At 52.9% G+C, this 18,187-nt stretch overlaps 1 protein-coding gene across 2 annotated transcripts in view; it reads right to left on the bottom strand.

Moving 5' to 3' along the window:
* The window catches only part of VAC14 (VAC14 component of PIKFYVE complex), a 116,112-nt gene that overhangs the window by 28,539 nt on the left and 69,386 nt on the right, over positions 1–18,187 (bottom strand). For both annotated transcript variants that reach the window (XM_023210375.1, XM_023210376.3), the window contains exon 14: positions 16,197–16,329. In XM_023210375.1, the coding sequence (XP_023066143.1) occupies positions 16,197–16,329 (133 nt within the window). The remainder of the gene's footprint in view (positions 1–16,196; positions 16,330–18,187) is intronic.

The raw sequence follows: 18,187 nt of genomic DNA, 5'->3' as shown, positions 1-18,187 counted from the left end.
CAAGGTCACAAATGCCCTGGCTCTATAGATTTTTGGCTCCAGACCACATTTCAGGCAGCCTTTAAAAGCCAATTCTTGGCATAGCTTCAGCGGAGCCTGAGGAGAGGGGAAAACTAGGGCACTTTTATGCTTTCAGAAAACCTCGGATCCAGGTCACAGCTTCCTGGCTCTGCCGACGCTGTGGGGCACCCCCCTTCTCACAGGCCCGACCTGAGGACTCCCCCACTTCCCCCAGTGTTTTCTTCGGAGCATGGATCACAAGACCAGGTCACCTGTTTCTTCGTTACTTGTCCCCGCGGGCCCCTCCCATGAGACTGTAGCCCCGGGGGAGGCGGGAGCCCCGCCAGAGCTGGCATGGGGCCTGGCACATCCCAGGCACTCAGGAATATTCATGGAATGCCCCTCTGTGTGGAGTGAGTGAACCTTTGACCCCTGTTCCCCAGCCAGGGAGCTCTCTCCTTATGAACCCCCCAGTGCACTTGTCCACTCCCCCATAAGATGTTCCCATCTCCCTGAAATACCTTCTCCCCAGGCTGTGGAGGCGGGGCCCATGTTGGCCTGGCCCAGGCCCTCCTCCATACAAAGGCAGCAGGCAGTAAATATTTACAGGAGAAACGTGAGCCTCAGTTTCTTCCTATATGAAAGAATCCAATTGGCCCATAAGGTCCCTCCTGGCCTCTCCCTGACTGAGACTTTCTGGGACTCTGATCAGTTTTGGCCCTGCAGCTACCCACGCCTGGGTCACGTATGTGGAGACAGGGCCCCAGGCCGGCCCTGGATGAGGTGCTGGGCCTGCGTCCACCCCCAACTCCACACACGACAAAGGGTAGAAGACCCATCCGCTCTGTCTGCACGGATGCTTCCCGACATAGTGCTGTCGGCAGAAGGAGGCCACAGAGGAGGGATCAGCTGGAGGCCACACCCGGCCACCACCTCCTCACTGCCTGCTCCCACTGTGGACCCGGAGGGTCACTGGGTCACATGTACAGCTTCACCCTCCCACTTTCCTGCAGGCAGGAAGGAGTTGGCTGCTTGGAGGTGAAAAAATCACTCCTTCAGCCACCCCCATGGTGGCCCTCGGTAGGGCCTGCCTCATACTCCTCCTCTGGGAGCATTTAAACCCAGACCACCAGGTCCACACCACTGCTGGCTCTGCCTCCTGATGTCCATGGCCTTAGATTCTGGTTCCAGAACCATGACGGCCCACGGACACCTGCTCCTGTGTCTGAGGGTGGGCACCCGAACCTGTTCAGGGCAATCGGCACCAGCATGCTCTGGCCACACTGGTGGGTCCAATGAGACATCAGCCCAGGACAGGTACTGAAGGTTGGGGTGCTGAGAGGGCCGGAGCGAGCCATCTGGCCACAGAGCAGGTGGCCTGTCCACAAATGGCGCAGATGGAGGAGGAAGAGCCAGCTGTGGCGGGGGAAAAGGGGACCTGAGGACAGGAGGTGGCCTGAGCCTTGAAGTTCTAGTTTTAAAGGAGCCCATCCTTGCCTCTGCACACTACCTTTATTTTTCTTTTTTCAAAAAAGTATAGAATGTATTTTCTGGATATAGATTAGCACACTGAATAGTATTGATGCCTTGGTTTTTCTTCCTGTAAGGGTGAGAATTGGTTTTCTGTCATGTGCTGTCCACAGTCAGGACTGTACAGCACTGACTGGACAAGGGCTGGTTGCTGGGTGGGTTGCGGGACAGAAGAGGGGAGAGTGCTGGGGTTTGAGTATTCATTTTTTCTGTTTTCTTTTTCTTTTGTTTGTTTGTTTTTTTTTTTTTGAGACAGGGTCTCACTCTGTCACCCAGGCTGGAGTGCATTGGCACAGTCTCACCTCACTGCAACCTCTGCTTAAGCCTCCATCTCACCTCAGCCTCCTGAGTAGCTGAGACCACAGGCGCACGCCACCATGCTCAGTTAATTTAATTTCTTTTTGTTTTTTTTGGAGGGCGGCAAGGGTTTCACCATGTTGCTCAGGCTGGCCTTGAACTCCTGGGCTCAAGTGATCTGCCTGCCTTGGCCTCCCAAAATGTTGGGATTACTGGCATGAGCCACCGTGCCCGGCCTTGAGTATTCATCTGAATGACTCTATAACTTTCTCTCTTTTCCTTCTCTAAAACAGGAGGAAGTGAGTCAACCCCAGAACACCTGCGTGCTAGGAGCTGAGCCCGAGGGAGCAGTCGGGCCAGGCCTGGCTCTGTGACCAACCACGGGGCCTCCTCGGCTCCTCACAGTTATCTACTAGTTGCTGCTGGTACCGAGTGCACAGTTACTAGGTGCCAGGCTGTCTCCTAAGCACTTTCCATAGGCTTCGTCACTCAGTCCTCATAGGGATTAGGAGAAGATAGTGATGATCCCTGTCTGCATTTCTCTTTTAAGAAAACCGTGCTTGGGGCCGTGCACGGTGGCTCACGCCTATAATCCCAGCGCTTTGGGAGGCCAAGGAGGGTGGATCATGAGGTCAGGAGATCGAGACCATCCTGGTTAACACGGTGAAAACCTGTCTCTACTTAAAATACAAAAAAAAATTAGCCGGGCGTGGTGGCGGGTGCCTGTAGTCCCAGCTACTTGGGAGGCTGAGGCAGGAGAATGGCGTGAACCCAGGAGGCAGAGCTTGCAGTGAGCTGAGATTGCACCACTGCACTCCAGCCTGGGTGGCAGAGCGAGACTCCTTCTCAAAAAAACCCCAAACAACAAAAAAGCAAAACAAAGAAAACTGCTTGGGAAGGCAGCCACATGGCCAGCCTCTGCGGTTCTCCCAGCTTAGCATCTCGTGAGAAGAGCGGCCCCTTTCCTTAGGTGTGCTGTTGCTTCCCCACTCCACGTGCGGCTCTCTTAGGGCTGCCACTCACAGCACCCCTCAGCCCCACAGTTTCCCTCTGGATCACGACTGGCTGGGATGCAATGCCCAGGCGATGTGGTGGCTGTGTCTCTGACACTTGGAAGAGACCAAAACAGCATGGCTGACCTCAAAAATTGGAGAGATCTTGCTGACCCTGGTCTTGGTCTGGATACAGAGGCCACTCAAATCCCTTTGCTCATTTTGGTGCCTTTGACCTGGGTTCCCACCACATGCCACCCAAAGAGTGCTGCCCAATACAGTAAGATTAGTGGTTCCCAGCTCCAGGCTGCAGACCACTGCTGGTCTTGCTGCTGCAGAAGCCCCTTGGATTCTGGCAGGTCAGGAGGACTGACGGGATTGCTAGGAATCTTTGCTTTTACAAAGCACAAACAGGCTGGACTAGCTGGTTTCCAAGACCCTGTCAAGAATTAAGAAAAAACACCTCTAGATTCCAGGTGGATCATACTCAGCATCCACTTACTGGGAATGCTGAACAAACATCACTCAGAAACAGGCGGCTTCATGGGTATGTTTCCATGAGCTCCTAATTCCCCGAAAAAGCATCACAAAACAAAACCAAAAAAATGCTAACTGTAAAGAAAAATTGATTACCTGGACTACATTAAAAATAAAGAATGTCTGTTCATCAAAGAACATCATTAAGAGAGTGATAAGGCATGCCACACAGTAGGAAAAGATAATGACGGTATATACAGCTGAGAAAGACTCAGACTGAGAATACACAAAGGACTTCCGCAAATCAATTAGAAAAACACCAAAAACTCAATTGGAAAATGAGACTTGAACAGACTCATCACAAAAGAGGATATCCAAAAGGCCACTAAGCTATGAAAAGTTGTTCAACTTCACTAGTCTTTAGGGAAATGCATATTAAAATCACAAGATGATACTACTGTACCCCTAATGAGAATGGCTAAAATCAAAGACTGATGATATCAAGTGTTGGTGAGGACGTGGAGCAACTGGAACTCTCCCACAATGCTGATGGGAGTGGAAGCTGGCACAAGCACCTTGGACAGTATCTCCCTGAGCCCATGGTATGTCTGCTTGCCAATCCAGCAATTCCTAGGTATATACCTAATACAAATGTGTCTATATGTTTACCAAAAGGCACGTAAGAAAGCATTATTCATAATAGTGTCAAACTGAAAATAACCCCCATGCCCATCAATACTAAAAGAGATAGATAAATCACGGTATCGTCATACAGAATATTCCATGGAAATGTGAACTACTGTGACATCCAACACAGACGAATCTCACAAACCCAGTGTGGATCCAAAGAAGCCAGGCTTTGTGAAAAGAGCACCAGCTGTACTGTTCCATTTATATGAAGCTCAAAACCAGGCAAGATGAACCTCTTGTGTTGGAGTCAGTACATGTGTACTTGAGGGAGGCGGGCAGGGGCTGTCACTTGCAGGAGACGTGAAAGGGACCTCTCTGGTGCTGGAAATGTTCTAGTTCTTGATCAGAGGACTCATTCCCTGGTGTCACAGTTAGTGAAAATTTACATGAGCACACTCACGATTTGTGTACTTTCAAATAGTGCGTTCTTTAAATTTATAGTCACAAAGACATCCTGGGCATCGAGCCTGAAGGGAGGTGAGGCTGCCACACCACCCTGATCAGGACGAGGAAAGAAGCCACATCTGGGGCTCTTGAAGCACGTGTTATGTGGTAAGAAAGGGAGAATGCTTCCCGGGGAGACGGCAAGACCAAGCTGAAAACAAGACGGAGTGTCTTGGGCTTCCAGCGGAGCTTCCAAGGCACCTTCCTCTTTGAAGCAGTGGGAAGGGCTGGGAGTTAAGTTTGGATGACTGTTCTTCCTTCAGAGGGAAAGGAGTGGATATGCAAATAGCAAGCCTGGGGGCAGAAGGGCCCATCCGAGGACACAGGTTTACTGATGACGAGGTGGATGGTGAACGGAGACCTAAGTGCCACAATCAGGTGGAAGAAGATGCTCTCCTGGGGTACTGAGGAGGCCTCGATGGCCCCATGTGGGGGCTATCCGCCCATGCGGTCTGGAGCTGCAGCTCAAGACTGGGGCCAGGGCAGGTCACACCCCTTCTGAGGGAACAAAGAGATGCAAAACTTAGCACTTAAGGAAGCGGCTTGCAAAAGGAAAGTGAGAGACAGGGCTCAAAACAGACTGGTGGAGGACTAGAAAAAACAAGCACTGACTTGAGTGCACTTGAATCATCTCAGCTTGGCTTCAAAAAGAGGCCAACGTGGATGATGCGAGCCAGTGCGATAAGCCAGGGGAAAAACACACCCCTGGGAAGAGGGGGTGACACATGTCCTCCTGAGCAAGAGTCAAAAGGGAGATTTCGACCTGGAGAGATGTTCACCGTCAAAGTGCCAGGGGAGCTCCTGGGAGGGTATGCCGGCTAGAGACCAGAAGTGCGCCAGGATAAGGGACAGGCCAGCAATGGTGGGGCTGGCGCCTGGAAGGAAGCCAGGAAGGACGTGCAGATTGACTTGGCACTTCACCTCTGCCTGAGTGGGTGGAGCCAGTGGGAGCCATCCCGGGCAGGGATGAGAGCCCTGGGAACAGGGACCGGAGGAAGGGAAGAGGAGAAAGAGGAAGCCGAGGAAGAGGAGGAGAAAGAAGAGGAAGAGGAGGAGAAACAAGAGGAAGAGGAGGAGTGGGGGAAGGAAAAAGAAGGATGAAGACGAGAAAGGGGGAGGAAGGAAGAGGAAGCAGAGGAGGAAGAAGAAGAGACGGAAGAGGAGGACAAGGACGGTGTCACATCAGGAGAGGTCTCTGCGGGGACTTTTCTAAGGCTAAAGAACCCTGGCTAGGATGGTGACCCCATGAGACGGCCTGGCTTCTCTCTAATGAGGCTGAGCCCCGGCTGCCAGGTCTAGGGTCCTGCCCTGGTGTGTGGATATCAGGAGATGAGGCTCTCGTCTCAGCTCTGTCCCCATCTGCTGCATGGGACAGCCATTGTGCCTCTCCGGGCTGCACAACACCAACTCTCCAGCCGCTCCAGCTGTGGATTGTGGACTGGCGGATCTGGCACTGCTCTGCAGACAGGGATAGGTGAATCCCACGGTGCCAGTCCTGGATAGCACGTGCCCTCTGGGCCTGTGTGGTGGTGCTCACAGCAGGCGTGTCCCCCCATATCGGTCTCACCATCAGGCCATCACTCTCTCTTTCCCCACAGCATAGGACCCCAGGCCCAGTGGAGGGCACCTCAGCTCTGGGGTCTTTGGAAGGCTATGCAGTATTCTGAAGATCACCTCCCAACGCCACAGTTGAGAACCTAGGACTAGGGGCGAGGGCGGATGCTCAGGTGCCACAGGTACATTAAAAGATGAAACAGTGCTGGGTGCGGTGGCTCAAGCCTGTAATCCCAGCACTTTGGGAGGCCGAGACGGGTGGATCACGAGGTCAGGAGATTGAGACCATCCTGGCTAACACGGTGAAACCCCGTCTCTACTAAAAATACAAAAAACTAGCCGGGCGAGGTGGCGGCCACCTGTAGTCCCAGCTACTCTGGAGGCTGAGGCAGGAGAATGGCGTAAACCCGGGAGGCGGAGCTTGCAGTGAGCTGAGATCCGGCCACTGCACTCCAGCCCGGGCGACAGAGCGAGACTCCGTCTCAAAAAAAAAAAAAAAAAAAAAAAAAAAGATGGAACAGTGACGACGACAAGGGAAAATGACCGAAGCCCCCACTCTCCTGGGGCCTCACTGCATGTGAGCCCTGAATGACAGAAAACTCCCTCATCCACTCAGATCCCAAGAGCCTCTTTGGTGGGCCGTCCCTGCCTGGGCTATGAAGAGGACTTGGCCCACCCAGGACTCTTCCCCGGGGACTGCATGCTCCCTTGCAGGGTGGTGAGTGCCATCTGAGGCGGAATTGTGTGCCATGGATTCCCCAGGCCAGGCCCCTCCGAGGGTCACATCACCCCGATCTGAGACAGGAGCTCTCTCCTTCCCTGTGGAAGAGGCCTGGGCAGCCTTTCACAAACCGCATGCAGCAGAAACATTTCTGGGGGTGTTTCTGTGACAGGGGCCAGGGTATGCGGGTTCTGTGATCTTTGTGACTCTGCTAAATCACATGAGGAGAGAGAAGGGAGAAGCGCACAGGGGTCTCCAAGGGCAACCCAGGGAAACACGCTGAAAGGACATGGGGACAAGAGAAAGAGCTTCCTGAGAAATGCATTCTACAATGATGGACAAGACACGCTCGGTGTTTAAATGCACTGAAGACAAAGGGCACCCACATTTGTCGGTCTTGGCTCAGATGCAGGCTGGCCCCAAGGAGGCAGAGGATGGAAAATGGCTTCTAGGAGCCAGTTCCAAACCTACCACTGTATATACATTTTTTAATGATACCGACTGGCTGTGGTAGCTCATGCCTGTAATCCTAGCACTTTGAGAGGCCAAGGCAGGAAGACGATTTGAGCCCAGGAGTTCAAGACCAGCATGGGCAACATAGTGAGACTCCATCTCTACAACAAAATAAAAAAGGTGGCAGGGTGAGGTGGCTCATGCCTGTAATCTCAGCACTTTGGGAGGCTGGGGCGGGTGGATCACCTGAGGTCAGGAGTTTGAGACCAACCTCGCCAACATGGTGAAACTCCATCTCTACTAAAAATACAAAAATTAGCCAGGCATGGTGGTGCACGCCTATAATTCCAGCTACTCAGGAAGCTGAGGCACGAGAACTGCTTGAACCCGGGAGGTGGAGGTTGCAGTGAGCTAAGATTGCGCCACAGCACTCGATTCTGGGTGACTGAGTGAGATCCTGTCTCAAAAAAAAAAAAAAAAAAAAAAAAAGATTTACTAAGTGCAAGAAAAATGCATAGCTGACTTCCTCTTACTCCAAAATAAAAAATAATAGGCATGGTGGTGTGTGCCTGTAGTCCCAGCTACTTGAGAGGCTGAGGCAGGAGGTCGCGGCAAGGCTGCAGTGAGCCATGATTGTGCCACTGCACTCCAGCCTGGGTGACTGAGTGAGACTGTCTCAAAAAATAAATAAATGATACCACATTGTGGTACACATTAGCTACTTGTTAATTAATGAAGCCGCTGGAGTGACCAATGTCAAATCTTTCCAAGTTTCCTGGCATCCTTAGGTGAAGTCTAAATAGTGAGATCCAGAGAATACTGCAGGTCCCATTTGGAAACAACTTCTCAAGCTTCAGAAAGAAATTCATTATCGAGTTCTTAGCCCCTGAAAACAGTTCCTGACCATCACCCTACCAGCTCTGCTGGTTGCCTGAGCTATGGGCTGGGGGAGGTGATGCTTCTCAGGTGTGTAGATGACAAAGAACATTCTTTTAGTGAAAGACTGGCAAGGGGCCAGCAGGTGCCAGCGTGAACCTGATGAGGAGTCTGACCATGTGTGCTGTGTGGTGGCCACCAAGGAGGGGAGCTTTCGCACCAAACTGCTGCCAGGTTCTCCCCTCCGTCACAGGGGCTCCTGGAAGAGGGGGCGACAGCTGATTCAGTGGGAGCATGGCTGCTTGGGCTGTGGGGACAGGGGTCACCCTGTAGGACACATGGCCACTTCTTGCCAAGTTCACCTGTGACCTCTAGTATCCTCCCACCAGCCCTGCTCAAAGCCAAGTGGATCTCCCTGCCCCAAACACCAGGATGCCACTGCTTTGAGGCTCTCGGGTCCCCTGAGTACACTGAGCAGGGCTCCCTCTGGCCAGCATTTCCTCTACTCCCCTCATGCCCCAGGTCAGACCTAATTCATCCCAGCCTAGTCTAGCAAGGCCCGACACATGTGGTATCCATTTTGCAGGAGAAAAGCCATCCCTTCTTACAGGGAGTGCCAGTGTGTATGACAGTGTGGGGACTGCTTGGAGGAGGCAGAGCAAGGCCAGGACCACCTCCCTCCCCAACCCCAGTCACTTCCGGGTCAACAGGGAACAATCTCCGGTGGTTCTGTGAGGTGCAGGGACGTTGATCATTTTGCCATGGACTAGGGAACAATGGAATGCAGGCTGGGCCAGGCTCTCTGGACTCTCTGAACTTTGCAACTCACAAGTTCGTCTTCTCACCTGGGAGAGCAGCACTCTTTTTCTCCCAACAATCTTTCCCGTGTGTCAGACTGGGCATCTCGGGCCTCCTGGGTGCTCCCGCCATTCCCATGCCCAAGGGGTCTCCAATGAGGAGATGAGAAGCCGAGAGCTGGTTGTGTAAAGTGGCTCCTGCTGCACACACTCCTCTGCATCCCTTGCATGGCAACAAAAACACCTCAGCCCTGGCCCCTGGGTGGGGAACGGCTGTGGAAAGCTCCAGAAGATTCACACAAGGAGCTGGACAGACAACTCAAGCCAGCAAGAAGAGAAGCTTCTGCTGAGAGGGAAGCAGGAAGTTCTGTGGAAGAATTCCTCCTGCCTGTTCAATGTCCTGTCTTCCTCCCCTCAGCTGGGGGCCCAATCAATACAGCTATGGACTCATGAAAGATCAAAACCCAACTGCATTCTGGGTAGGTGGATCAGGGCCTCTTCTAGCAAACAGACTTAGGTTGGCGCACATTTGCCACGGCAATTTATTTTTATCCCGGAGGAAGGAACACAATCCATTAAAGGGGCGAGAGGAAGAGTGGGGCCGCCTAGGAGCTCTCGCTTGTGAGCTGGGGTCAGAGGCAAAAACAGGGATCTGGTCTGGCCACTTCACTCTAATTCGCCATCCATTAGCACCAGCACAAGGGGCTTCTGGGGGCCCCGCCAATGCCCCCGGCAGGTGAGGGGGCACACACAAAGACTCACAGAGTGAGGAGAGGGTCCCGATGCCAAATGGACTGGAGACTGGGCAGCTGCGGGGGATGACAGAGCCTGAGGTGGGAGCCGGGCTGGGAAGGGGCCAGTGGTGCATACAGTGGGTGGCCTTGGACACCTTGGTGATTTGGCCCCAGCCAAGGGCCCTGTCCACAGGGCAGAATGCAGAGAGGCCAGCAAAGTGGAATTGCCCAATTACCGCATGAAAGAGAGTTTCTTCTCAGGCCCTTCCCCCAGGCCCCACAATTAAAAACAAGTCCAGTTTCCAGCGGCTGCCTGGCCCCCCACCCCCTCAGTGACCAATCAGCTCCCCACTCCACCTATTCCCCCTCTTCCCAACACAAGCGCTCTTATGCAAACCCAGGACACTGGGGAGGGCAGTAGCAGGGGCACATATTAGGGACTCTGAGCATTTGCTCAGCTGGACAGGCTGCCATGCCTATCTGTAGCAGAGGTGAGAGGAAGCCCAGAATGAACCGGAAACCTTGCTGCTGGGCTTCTCTGGGTCAGGATCTCATGAACGAAGTGCCATGACTGCTTCCTCCGTTCCCTTGTAGGCCCCATCCTCTCCAAATGTCCGCCTCATCTGAGGAGTGCCCTGTTCCCCCGGGAGGTGGCTCAGACCTCATCTGCCATTAACTGGGCTGGTTTGGGTCAGGGCCTGGCATTCACTGCATACAGTGGCTCATTACGGATGCAAGCATTCTCCAGCCGGTCCTCTCTGCAACGCGGCAGGGAGGAAGAGGAGGGGAAAAATGCACAGTCGCTGAAGCCAAAGCGCGGCTGGCCGGAGAGCCGTGTTGGCAGGCAGAGCGACTGTCTTCAGACTTGCTCGCTTCCCAGCACAGAAGCAGGCCTTGTAAAGATCACAGCTGTCGGGTCACGCTGGAGTTCATATCACAGTTTATCAAAGAGGTTGGGTTTTCTCCCTCCTCTCCTTTCTACTGATTATAAGTGGATGGTTCACGGGGAGACAAGGCCTGGGCTTGTGCTGCCTGTATTAGCATGGAGGGTAGGAAGAGGCCGGGGGAGGGCAACGCACACCAACACCTACTCTGGGCAGAGTTGTTTTAGCGGAGCCGGGCCAGGCTGCTGGTGGGTGCCCTGGGTGCTGGGGCAACAGGGCCGGTGCACCAGAGTCAGCTCTCGACACAGAAGGTGCCATGATTTCACCCCCTCAAGTGGGTCTGGTTCCCCCTCCACAGACCACCCTGGGAGGCAGAAGCCCTGTGGGGAGGCTGAACAACAGCCCCGCTTTATCAGACACAGCCACCAGCACTGGGGCTGACACATGCGCCATTTACAGAACCCTACTACACTGTGACACGGCAGGCGCTATCATCGCTGTGTCACAAAGTGGAAAGGGCTTGGAAACAGGTCACACGGTTAAAAACGGGAGGAATTGGGGTTTGAGCCCCAAACGAGTGCCTCAGGAGGCTCATCTGCCTTAGTCCTGCAGAGTCCAGTGGAGGGAGTGGGGTACAGCACCCCACCACACATGTCCCCATCTTCCCTCAATCTATGAGCTTGGTATCAGCTAAGGGAAGGGCCTGGGGCCAGAGTAGCCAGCTGAAAGATGAGGGTTTTAAAGCCACTGACTTTACCTCAACATGCATCTAAACTGTTATGTCCACCAGAAAAGGAGGCTGTGTGGACACCGAGAGGAAGTCCAACCCACTCAAGCCTGGCTGGAGCTTGGGTACCCTTTTCTCACCGCCCCCCGACTCCGACATGGAGGTGCGGCCTGGGAAAGCTGCCTGGGGAAGAGGAAACGCTCCCAGGGTCTTTGGGGAAATCATGCATCTTCCTCAATGCCAAGAACCGCCAGCAGATGTGTGTCTTCAAGAACTCCCGATGCCTCTGTCTTTCTATAGCAGCCGCTCTAGGGCCCAGAGCTAAACACACTCCTGCCAAAAGAACGGCTTTTCACTTGCTGGCCAGAAGAATCTCTTTCCTTTCTTTCTCATGTGCAATCTTGGAGGCTGAGAAGAACTCAGAGTTTGCCTAACAGCTAAAGAGGGGGTTAAGAAATCACTGTGCGCCTCATCAGGCCTGTGGCTTCATGCCAGCATCTGCGGAACCACCGCGATGCCTCTCTTTATTTTTAAATGTTTATTTATGTTTTTTGAGACAGAGTCTTGCTCTGTCACCCAGGCTGCAGTGCAGTGGTATGATCTCGGCTCACTGCAACCTCTGCCTCCTGGGTTCAAGCGATCCTTCTGCCTCAGCCTCCCGAGTAGCTGGGATTACAGGCATGTGCCACCACGCCCAGCTAATTTTTGTATTTTTAGTAGTGACAGGGTTTCACTATGTTGTCCAGGCTGGTCTCGAACCCCTGACCTCGAGATCCACACACCTTGGCCTCCCAAAGTGCTGGGATTACAGGCATGAGCCACCGCACCCAGCCAATGATGTCCCTTTCTAAAGCCATCACAGGAGAAAAGGAAGTGAGATGGAGAAGCAGGAGGGCAGGTGGATACCCCCCACCTCCACAAAGCTCTTTGGAAGCACCTCAGCCCCCACAGGAGCATGGGGAGCATGGAGGAAGCCACATGTTTGCAGGGCCTTCTCCATGTCAGGTGGCTGGGCCTGCAACCCAGGGGCTGGTCGACAATGGCCTGGTGTGCTGGCAGAGTGGGCAGCAGGCTCCCGAGCCAGCTGGGCCAGGTGGCTGTCTACCAGGATGCACATTGACAGGTGGGGGTGCTACTTCTGGGGAAGAGCAGTCTGGAGAAACCAGGTGAAGGACTAGGAGAGACCCAGTCCTCTATGAGGGGACCAGTCACAAGGTTCCTTCTGTCCCAGCCCACTGGGCTTCTAGTGTGGATGCCAATGGCTAAGAGACCTTCTGTGGCTGTGCGGGTGGGAGTGAGGCCTGGAGGCCAGCCTCAATTTCCACAGAGAACCCAGTGTGGCCCACGACAGGTTTGAGCCCCAGAAGAGCAAGCGATCGCCATACTGAGCCCCTGGAGGATGGGAAGGGAGGACCCACTGGCCCAGCTCCTGAGCACTCTGAGGAGCTGGGCCTCAGGTGGTCCTAGCCTGCAGGATGTTGAGGGCCTCTCAGGGCACCAGGCTCTGCACTCCCACACAGAAGGGACGAAGTGGAGGCTGCTGAATTAGCAGAGTGCAGGAGTTTGCAGCCCTGCTCCTGCCCAGCCAAGGGGACACACTACTTCCTCTCATTATCCCTTCTGCAAAATGATGATTCCTGTGACCCCAGGAAGCCCAGGAGACGCACTGCAAAGCAAGCAAAGCCTCCCTGGCCTGGAGTCTGTACCTGGGAACATGGCAGCGGGCTGGCCTCCAGTTTCACACAGCCTCGGGTCCTGAGCAGGTTGGGAGAGCATGCAAGCGTGCTCATGGTGCCTGCACTTCTGCTCTGTGCAGCCTGGAGATGCTGGTTACTACCCCAAACTCCTTCTCCCCATGCCTCTGACTGGGCATGTGGGGCTGAGACAGGGTGGAAAACCCATTTCAGCCCAGTTCTCCAGAGGGATGCTAGCTACAAATTCCTCCTCCAAAGGCCTCTCCTTCCACTGACTCTGAAAGTCGTCCGGGCAAGGAGAGCTCATCATGAGTACTGATGCCTCTGCAATTGGAAAACCACATGATTTTTTTTTTTTTTTTTTTTTTTTGAGATGGAGTCTTGCTCTGTCGCCCAGGCTGGAGTGCAGTGGCTGGATCTCAGCTCACTGCAAGCTCCGCCTCCCGGGTTCACGCCATTCTCCTGCCTCAGCTTCCCGAGTAGCTGGGACTACAGGCGCCCGCCACCTCGCCCGGCTAGTTTTTTGTATTGTTTTTTAGTAGAGACGGGGTTTCACTGTGTTATCCAGGATGGTCTCTATCTCCTGACCTCGTGATCCGCCCGTCTCGGCCTCCCAAAGTGCTGGGATTACAGGCTTGAGCCACCGCGCCCGGCCTGAAAACCACATGACGTTAACTGTCACTCTTGTGGGAACATTCCGCTGCTTTCCTGGTGGGGGGGCCTCTGCTTTCCTGGTGGGGGGGCCTCTTGCACCACAGCTAACCTCCACCTCAATCCCCTACCCGAAACTGGCCGACGTGATGGGAAGAAACACCATGGAAATCTTCCTCTTTCGGCCAATGAAGGTTAAGAATCCATTTCTGTCTCTCTGACACGGTGGTTCTCAACTGGGGTGATTCTCCTCCCTAGGGGACCTTTGGCAACGTTTAGAGATGTTTCAGATGGTTCCAAATGGGTGAATGCAAGTGCTACCGGCATCCAGGGGGCAGAGGCCTGGGATGCTGCTGACATCCTACAGGGCACAGGACAGCCACCCTCCCGAAGAGTTATCCGGCTCCAATGCCAGCGGCGCTGAGTTTGAGAAGCCCCGCTCTAGAGGAGGCCAGAGAAGCAAGAGGGTGGTGACAGCCTCCCCACTACCACAGGGCATCCTTTTGGTGGCCAGACCATCAGAAGCCCCTGCCCCCGCACTGTGATCCTGCTCTTTGTCTTTCTGGTCAGGCAGGCCTGTCCTCTCCCACGACGCAGTCCTGTGGCCCCATCCCCAGGGTGCTCTCAACACCTTAGCTCCTGAGCTGGCCGGTCGCCTCCTGTACGCTCTGCTCCCTCAGCTCCCCCAGCAGCATTCAGGGTCCTGCAGCGGCTCCCAGCACACCATCCCTGGGTCTTGCCTCCCTCACTGCCTTCTGCCATCTCCCTGCTTGGCTGCTTCCTTTACTTCTCTGGCCCTTCGTCATAGCCTCCTTTTCTGGCTTCTCCTTCTTTCCCCAACCATTACAGTCTGGAACACTTAGGGTTCAGCCTCAGACCCCTTCCCTCTCGCTCCACCTCTTCTAACTCCCTAAGAATGAAAGCTCCGCAAGTGCAGAACCATCTAGAAAGGTACCTTGCACAGAGTTAGTGTTCAGTAAACATCTGTTGAATGAATGAATGAATGACTATACCATCAATTTCGAGATTGTATCTTGGGCCGAGCTCGGTATCCCCTTGGAGAGCCTGGTACAGCAAACTACTTCTTCAACACCTTCCTTTTGGTGTCCCCAAAGTAATTTAAACTCAAACATGTACCCCCTTCTCACTCCCTGCCACTCTTCTGGGGCTCCCACCTCACGGACTGGCATCACCATCCACCCAGCTGCCCCAAATCAGAGGCCTGGACACCCTGGCACTCCCAGCTCCCTCTCCCCTCACTTTTTCCACATCAGTCGCCAGACAAATCTGCTTCCTACTCAGTCTCGAATCCTCATTCTCCAATCTGGCTGCAGATTCCCATCTCCCTCACAAGCTGCCACAGTCTCTGCTTGGACAACAGCCTTCCAGCTGGCTCCACCTCAGTCCCCCCAACCCATTCGCCCCAGCAACAGTTGTCTTTCAAGCCAGAAATCCGGTCACATTGATCCCCCGCTCAAGCCCTTTCAGTGGCTCCGTGCTGACCCCTAAGTAAGGTCTCCGATCCTCACTATGGCCCACAGGCTGAACCTGCTTTTTAGTTTACAGCAAGATGAGCTCCCCAGGCTCTTTCCTGCCTTGAAGCCCCATACAGCCTGGGCCCCTGCCAGGACTCCTTCAACTCCTGACCCCCAGACCATGGTAGTCGGTAGCCTACTCAGTCCCCAAGCACCCCAGACCACTTTAATAACTCCATCACCCTAGGGGTTCCGATTTTACTCATCAGAGGGAGGCCCAGGCTTTTTTTTTTTTTTTTTTTTTTTTAGACAAGAGTCTTGCTCTTTCACCCAGGCTGGAGTGCAGTGGTGTGATCTCAGCTCACTGCAACATCCACCTCCCGGGTTCAGGCGATTCGTGTGTCTCAGCGTCCCAAGTAGCTAGGATTACAGGCGTGCACCAGCATACCAGGCTAATTTTTGTATAAGGCATCTTTTTTAAAAAGCCTCTCCAGTGATCTAACATGCAGGGCTGAGAACCACGGCTGGATAGCACCTAGCGCCATTTGGACCACTCTAGAAATCTCCTCCACTTGGCTTTGGTATAGAAGCTGGAGGAATTTGTGCCCTGCTCTACCCTTCACCAGGCTGAGGGTGACACTGGGCCACTCTTCTGGTGACCCTACTTCTTGGAGCTGAGTTGGAGGCAAAAGACCAGCCCCAGCCATGCTGCTGGTGATGACAGTTCTAGATGCCTCCAGCCACTGGGGCTGCTGCCCTGGCACCATCCTGGGCTGGGCTCACATGACTCAGGAGCCTGGCTCCACCAAGCCTGGCTAAATCCCGCACTGGGGGCTGGGCCTGGAGCACAGCCTCATGTCTCACGCCATCTGGCTCACCTCTTTTCCTCTCCAAAAGCCTGACAATGGCATTGAATAAGAGGCCGTTCCACCTCAGGGGAAGACAGTAACTCAGGAAGGAAAAAATGAATTCAGTTTTGTGGAAAAACATCAACACTGACCTGTCTGTTTCATGTCAGAAGCATCAGCAACCAGTATGAAGGGGCAACCTTCTTCATTTCTTTTAAGAACAGATTCAAAGGTCAGGAAAAGGAGGAGAGAGAAAGGAAAGAGAAGGTGGCTGCTTTGACACTTGAACAGCGTGAAAGTGAAAAGCCGGGGCCGTGGGAGGAAGAGGAGAAAGCGCGCCACCAAGGCTGACCTGATGATGAAAGGGCCTCTGACCTCCAGGAGCTTCCGTTCGCTGCTGAATCTCTTGAGAAGGTTGATCATGAACTTATAAAAGTAGGAATTCATGGTGGGAGTGGAAGGAGAACATTCTAAGCCTTTGGTACCTGTAGAGAAAGGGACAGAGCCAGCATTTATTCTGATCATGTGTCCACAGGGTGATGAGATCCACACAGAATATAAACAACTATAAATGCCACACAAGTGTGTGTGTGGGGTGTTATAACAAGATTCGGGAAAATCTCTAATCAAGAGCCATGGAACAACAGAGAAAAAGGCAAGTCTGCACAAGCAAATACAACTTGGCTTATTGCAAAAACGCCCATTAGTTAAAAGTCCTACTCGTAACTTGAAGAAAAAAAAAAAAAATCCTATTACTGTCCACCCCTTAACCCAAGCCCAAACCACTTAGTGAACATCTCATGCGTGTAAGACCCTGCTAGGTGCTATGAATTTTTTTAAAAAACAAACTCTACTCATTAGCTCAATAAACGAAATATACTTGGGATGTATTTGGGCTGTTAAGGACAAACAAGTAGTCAAAGAGAAGAAACAGGTAAGGTGCTTGTGTCAATGAGTCAAGTCATTGTGGCTCAAAGCTCAACAAAACTGGTGGACCGACAAGAGGCAAAAGCCAAGCTCCTTCCCTAATACTACCTGAGAAAAAGAAATGATGTACACACCCACTCGATTACAAACAGCAAACACTGACAAATGTTACAAAGTGTTTTAAGTTTTACTTTTGAAATCAAAAGCTCTTTCTTCCTCATCCTCAGGCAAAGATGCTCTTTTAGGATAGAACTCTGAAAACTTTCAAAGCCTGAGGTGGCTTTCTAACCAGGAGCACAAATGTCTCTGATGTGTGTCCCTGCAGAAAACACACCGACGTACAGACGGAGGTATCTTCCAGCCCTCCCTTGCACACGTGCCCCTTGATAAAGCACCCAGCACCAAGAGGACAAGGGAAGGGCTGATGGAATACTTGGATGGTCTGGGATAGCGTATCTGTATGCCCCTTGGGGTCTTCCTTGGACATCCCTTCTAATATATGTCAACCTCCACAGTTCTGTGAAAGAGTTACCAAGGGATGGAAAGAATCCTCACTCACTCTGCTTGAGGCAGGACTTTTTTTTTTTTTTTTTTTTGAGACTGAGTCTTGCTTTGTTGCCCAGGCTGGAGTGCAGTGGTGTGATCCTGGCTCACTGCAACCTCCACCTCCTGGGTTCAAGCTATCTTCCTGACCCAGCCTCTTGAGTGCTGAGATTATAGGTGCCACCACGCCCAGTTAATTTTTTTTTTTTTTTTTTTTTTTTTTTTTTTTTAGTAGAGGCGGGGTTTTATCATGTTGGCCAGGCTGGTCTTGAACTCCTGACCTTAGGTGAACAACCCGACTCGGCCTCCCAAAGTGCTGGGATTACAGGTTGTGAGTCACCATGCCCAGCCCGAGGCAGGCCATCTCTAAAAAGAAAACAGCTTTATTGAGATATGATCCATATACTGTAAGGTTCACCCTTCTTTTTTTTTTTTTTTTTTTTGAGATGGAGTCTCACTCTGTCGCCCAGGCTGGAGTAAAGTGGCCGGATCTCAGCTCACTGCAAGCTCCGCCTCCCAGGTTTTTACGCTGTTCTCCGGCCTCAGCCTCCCGAACAGCTGGGACTACAGGCGCCCGCCACCTCACCCGGCTAGTTTTTTGTATTTTTTTTTAGTAGAGACAGGGTTTCACCGTGTTAGCCAGGATGGTCTCGATCTCCTGACCTCGTGATCCACCTGTCTCGGCCTCCCAAAGTGCTGGGATTACAGGCTTGAGCCACCGCGCCCGGCCGGTTCACCGTTCTAAAGTGTGCAATTCAGTTTTCAGGACATTCACAAAGTTGTGTGGCAATCACCACTAATTTCAGAACATTTTTATCAACCCCTAAAAGAAACCCCATACTGATTAGCACTCACCATTCTCACCTTCATCGG

This window comes from Piliocolobus tephrosceles, chromosome 17, assembly GCF_002776525.5.
Source record: "Piliocolobus tephrosceles isolate RC106 chromosome 17, ASM277652v3, whole genome shotgun sequence".
In the NCBI taxonomy this organism is placed as follows: Eukaryota; Metazoa; Chordata; class Mammalia; order Primates; family Cercopithecidae; genus Piliocolobus; species Piliocolobus tephrosceles.
The sequence above is the reverse complement of the archived record's forward strand: the minus strand, read 5'-3'. Positions and strand labels throughout refer to the sequence as shown.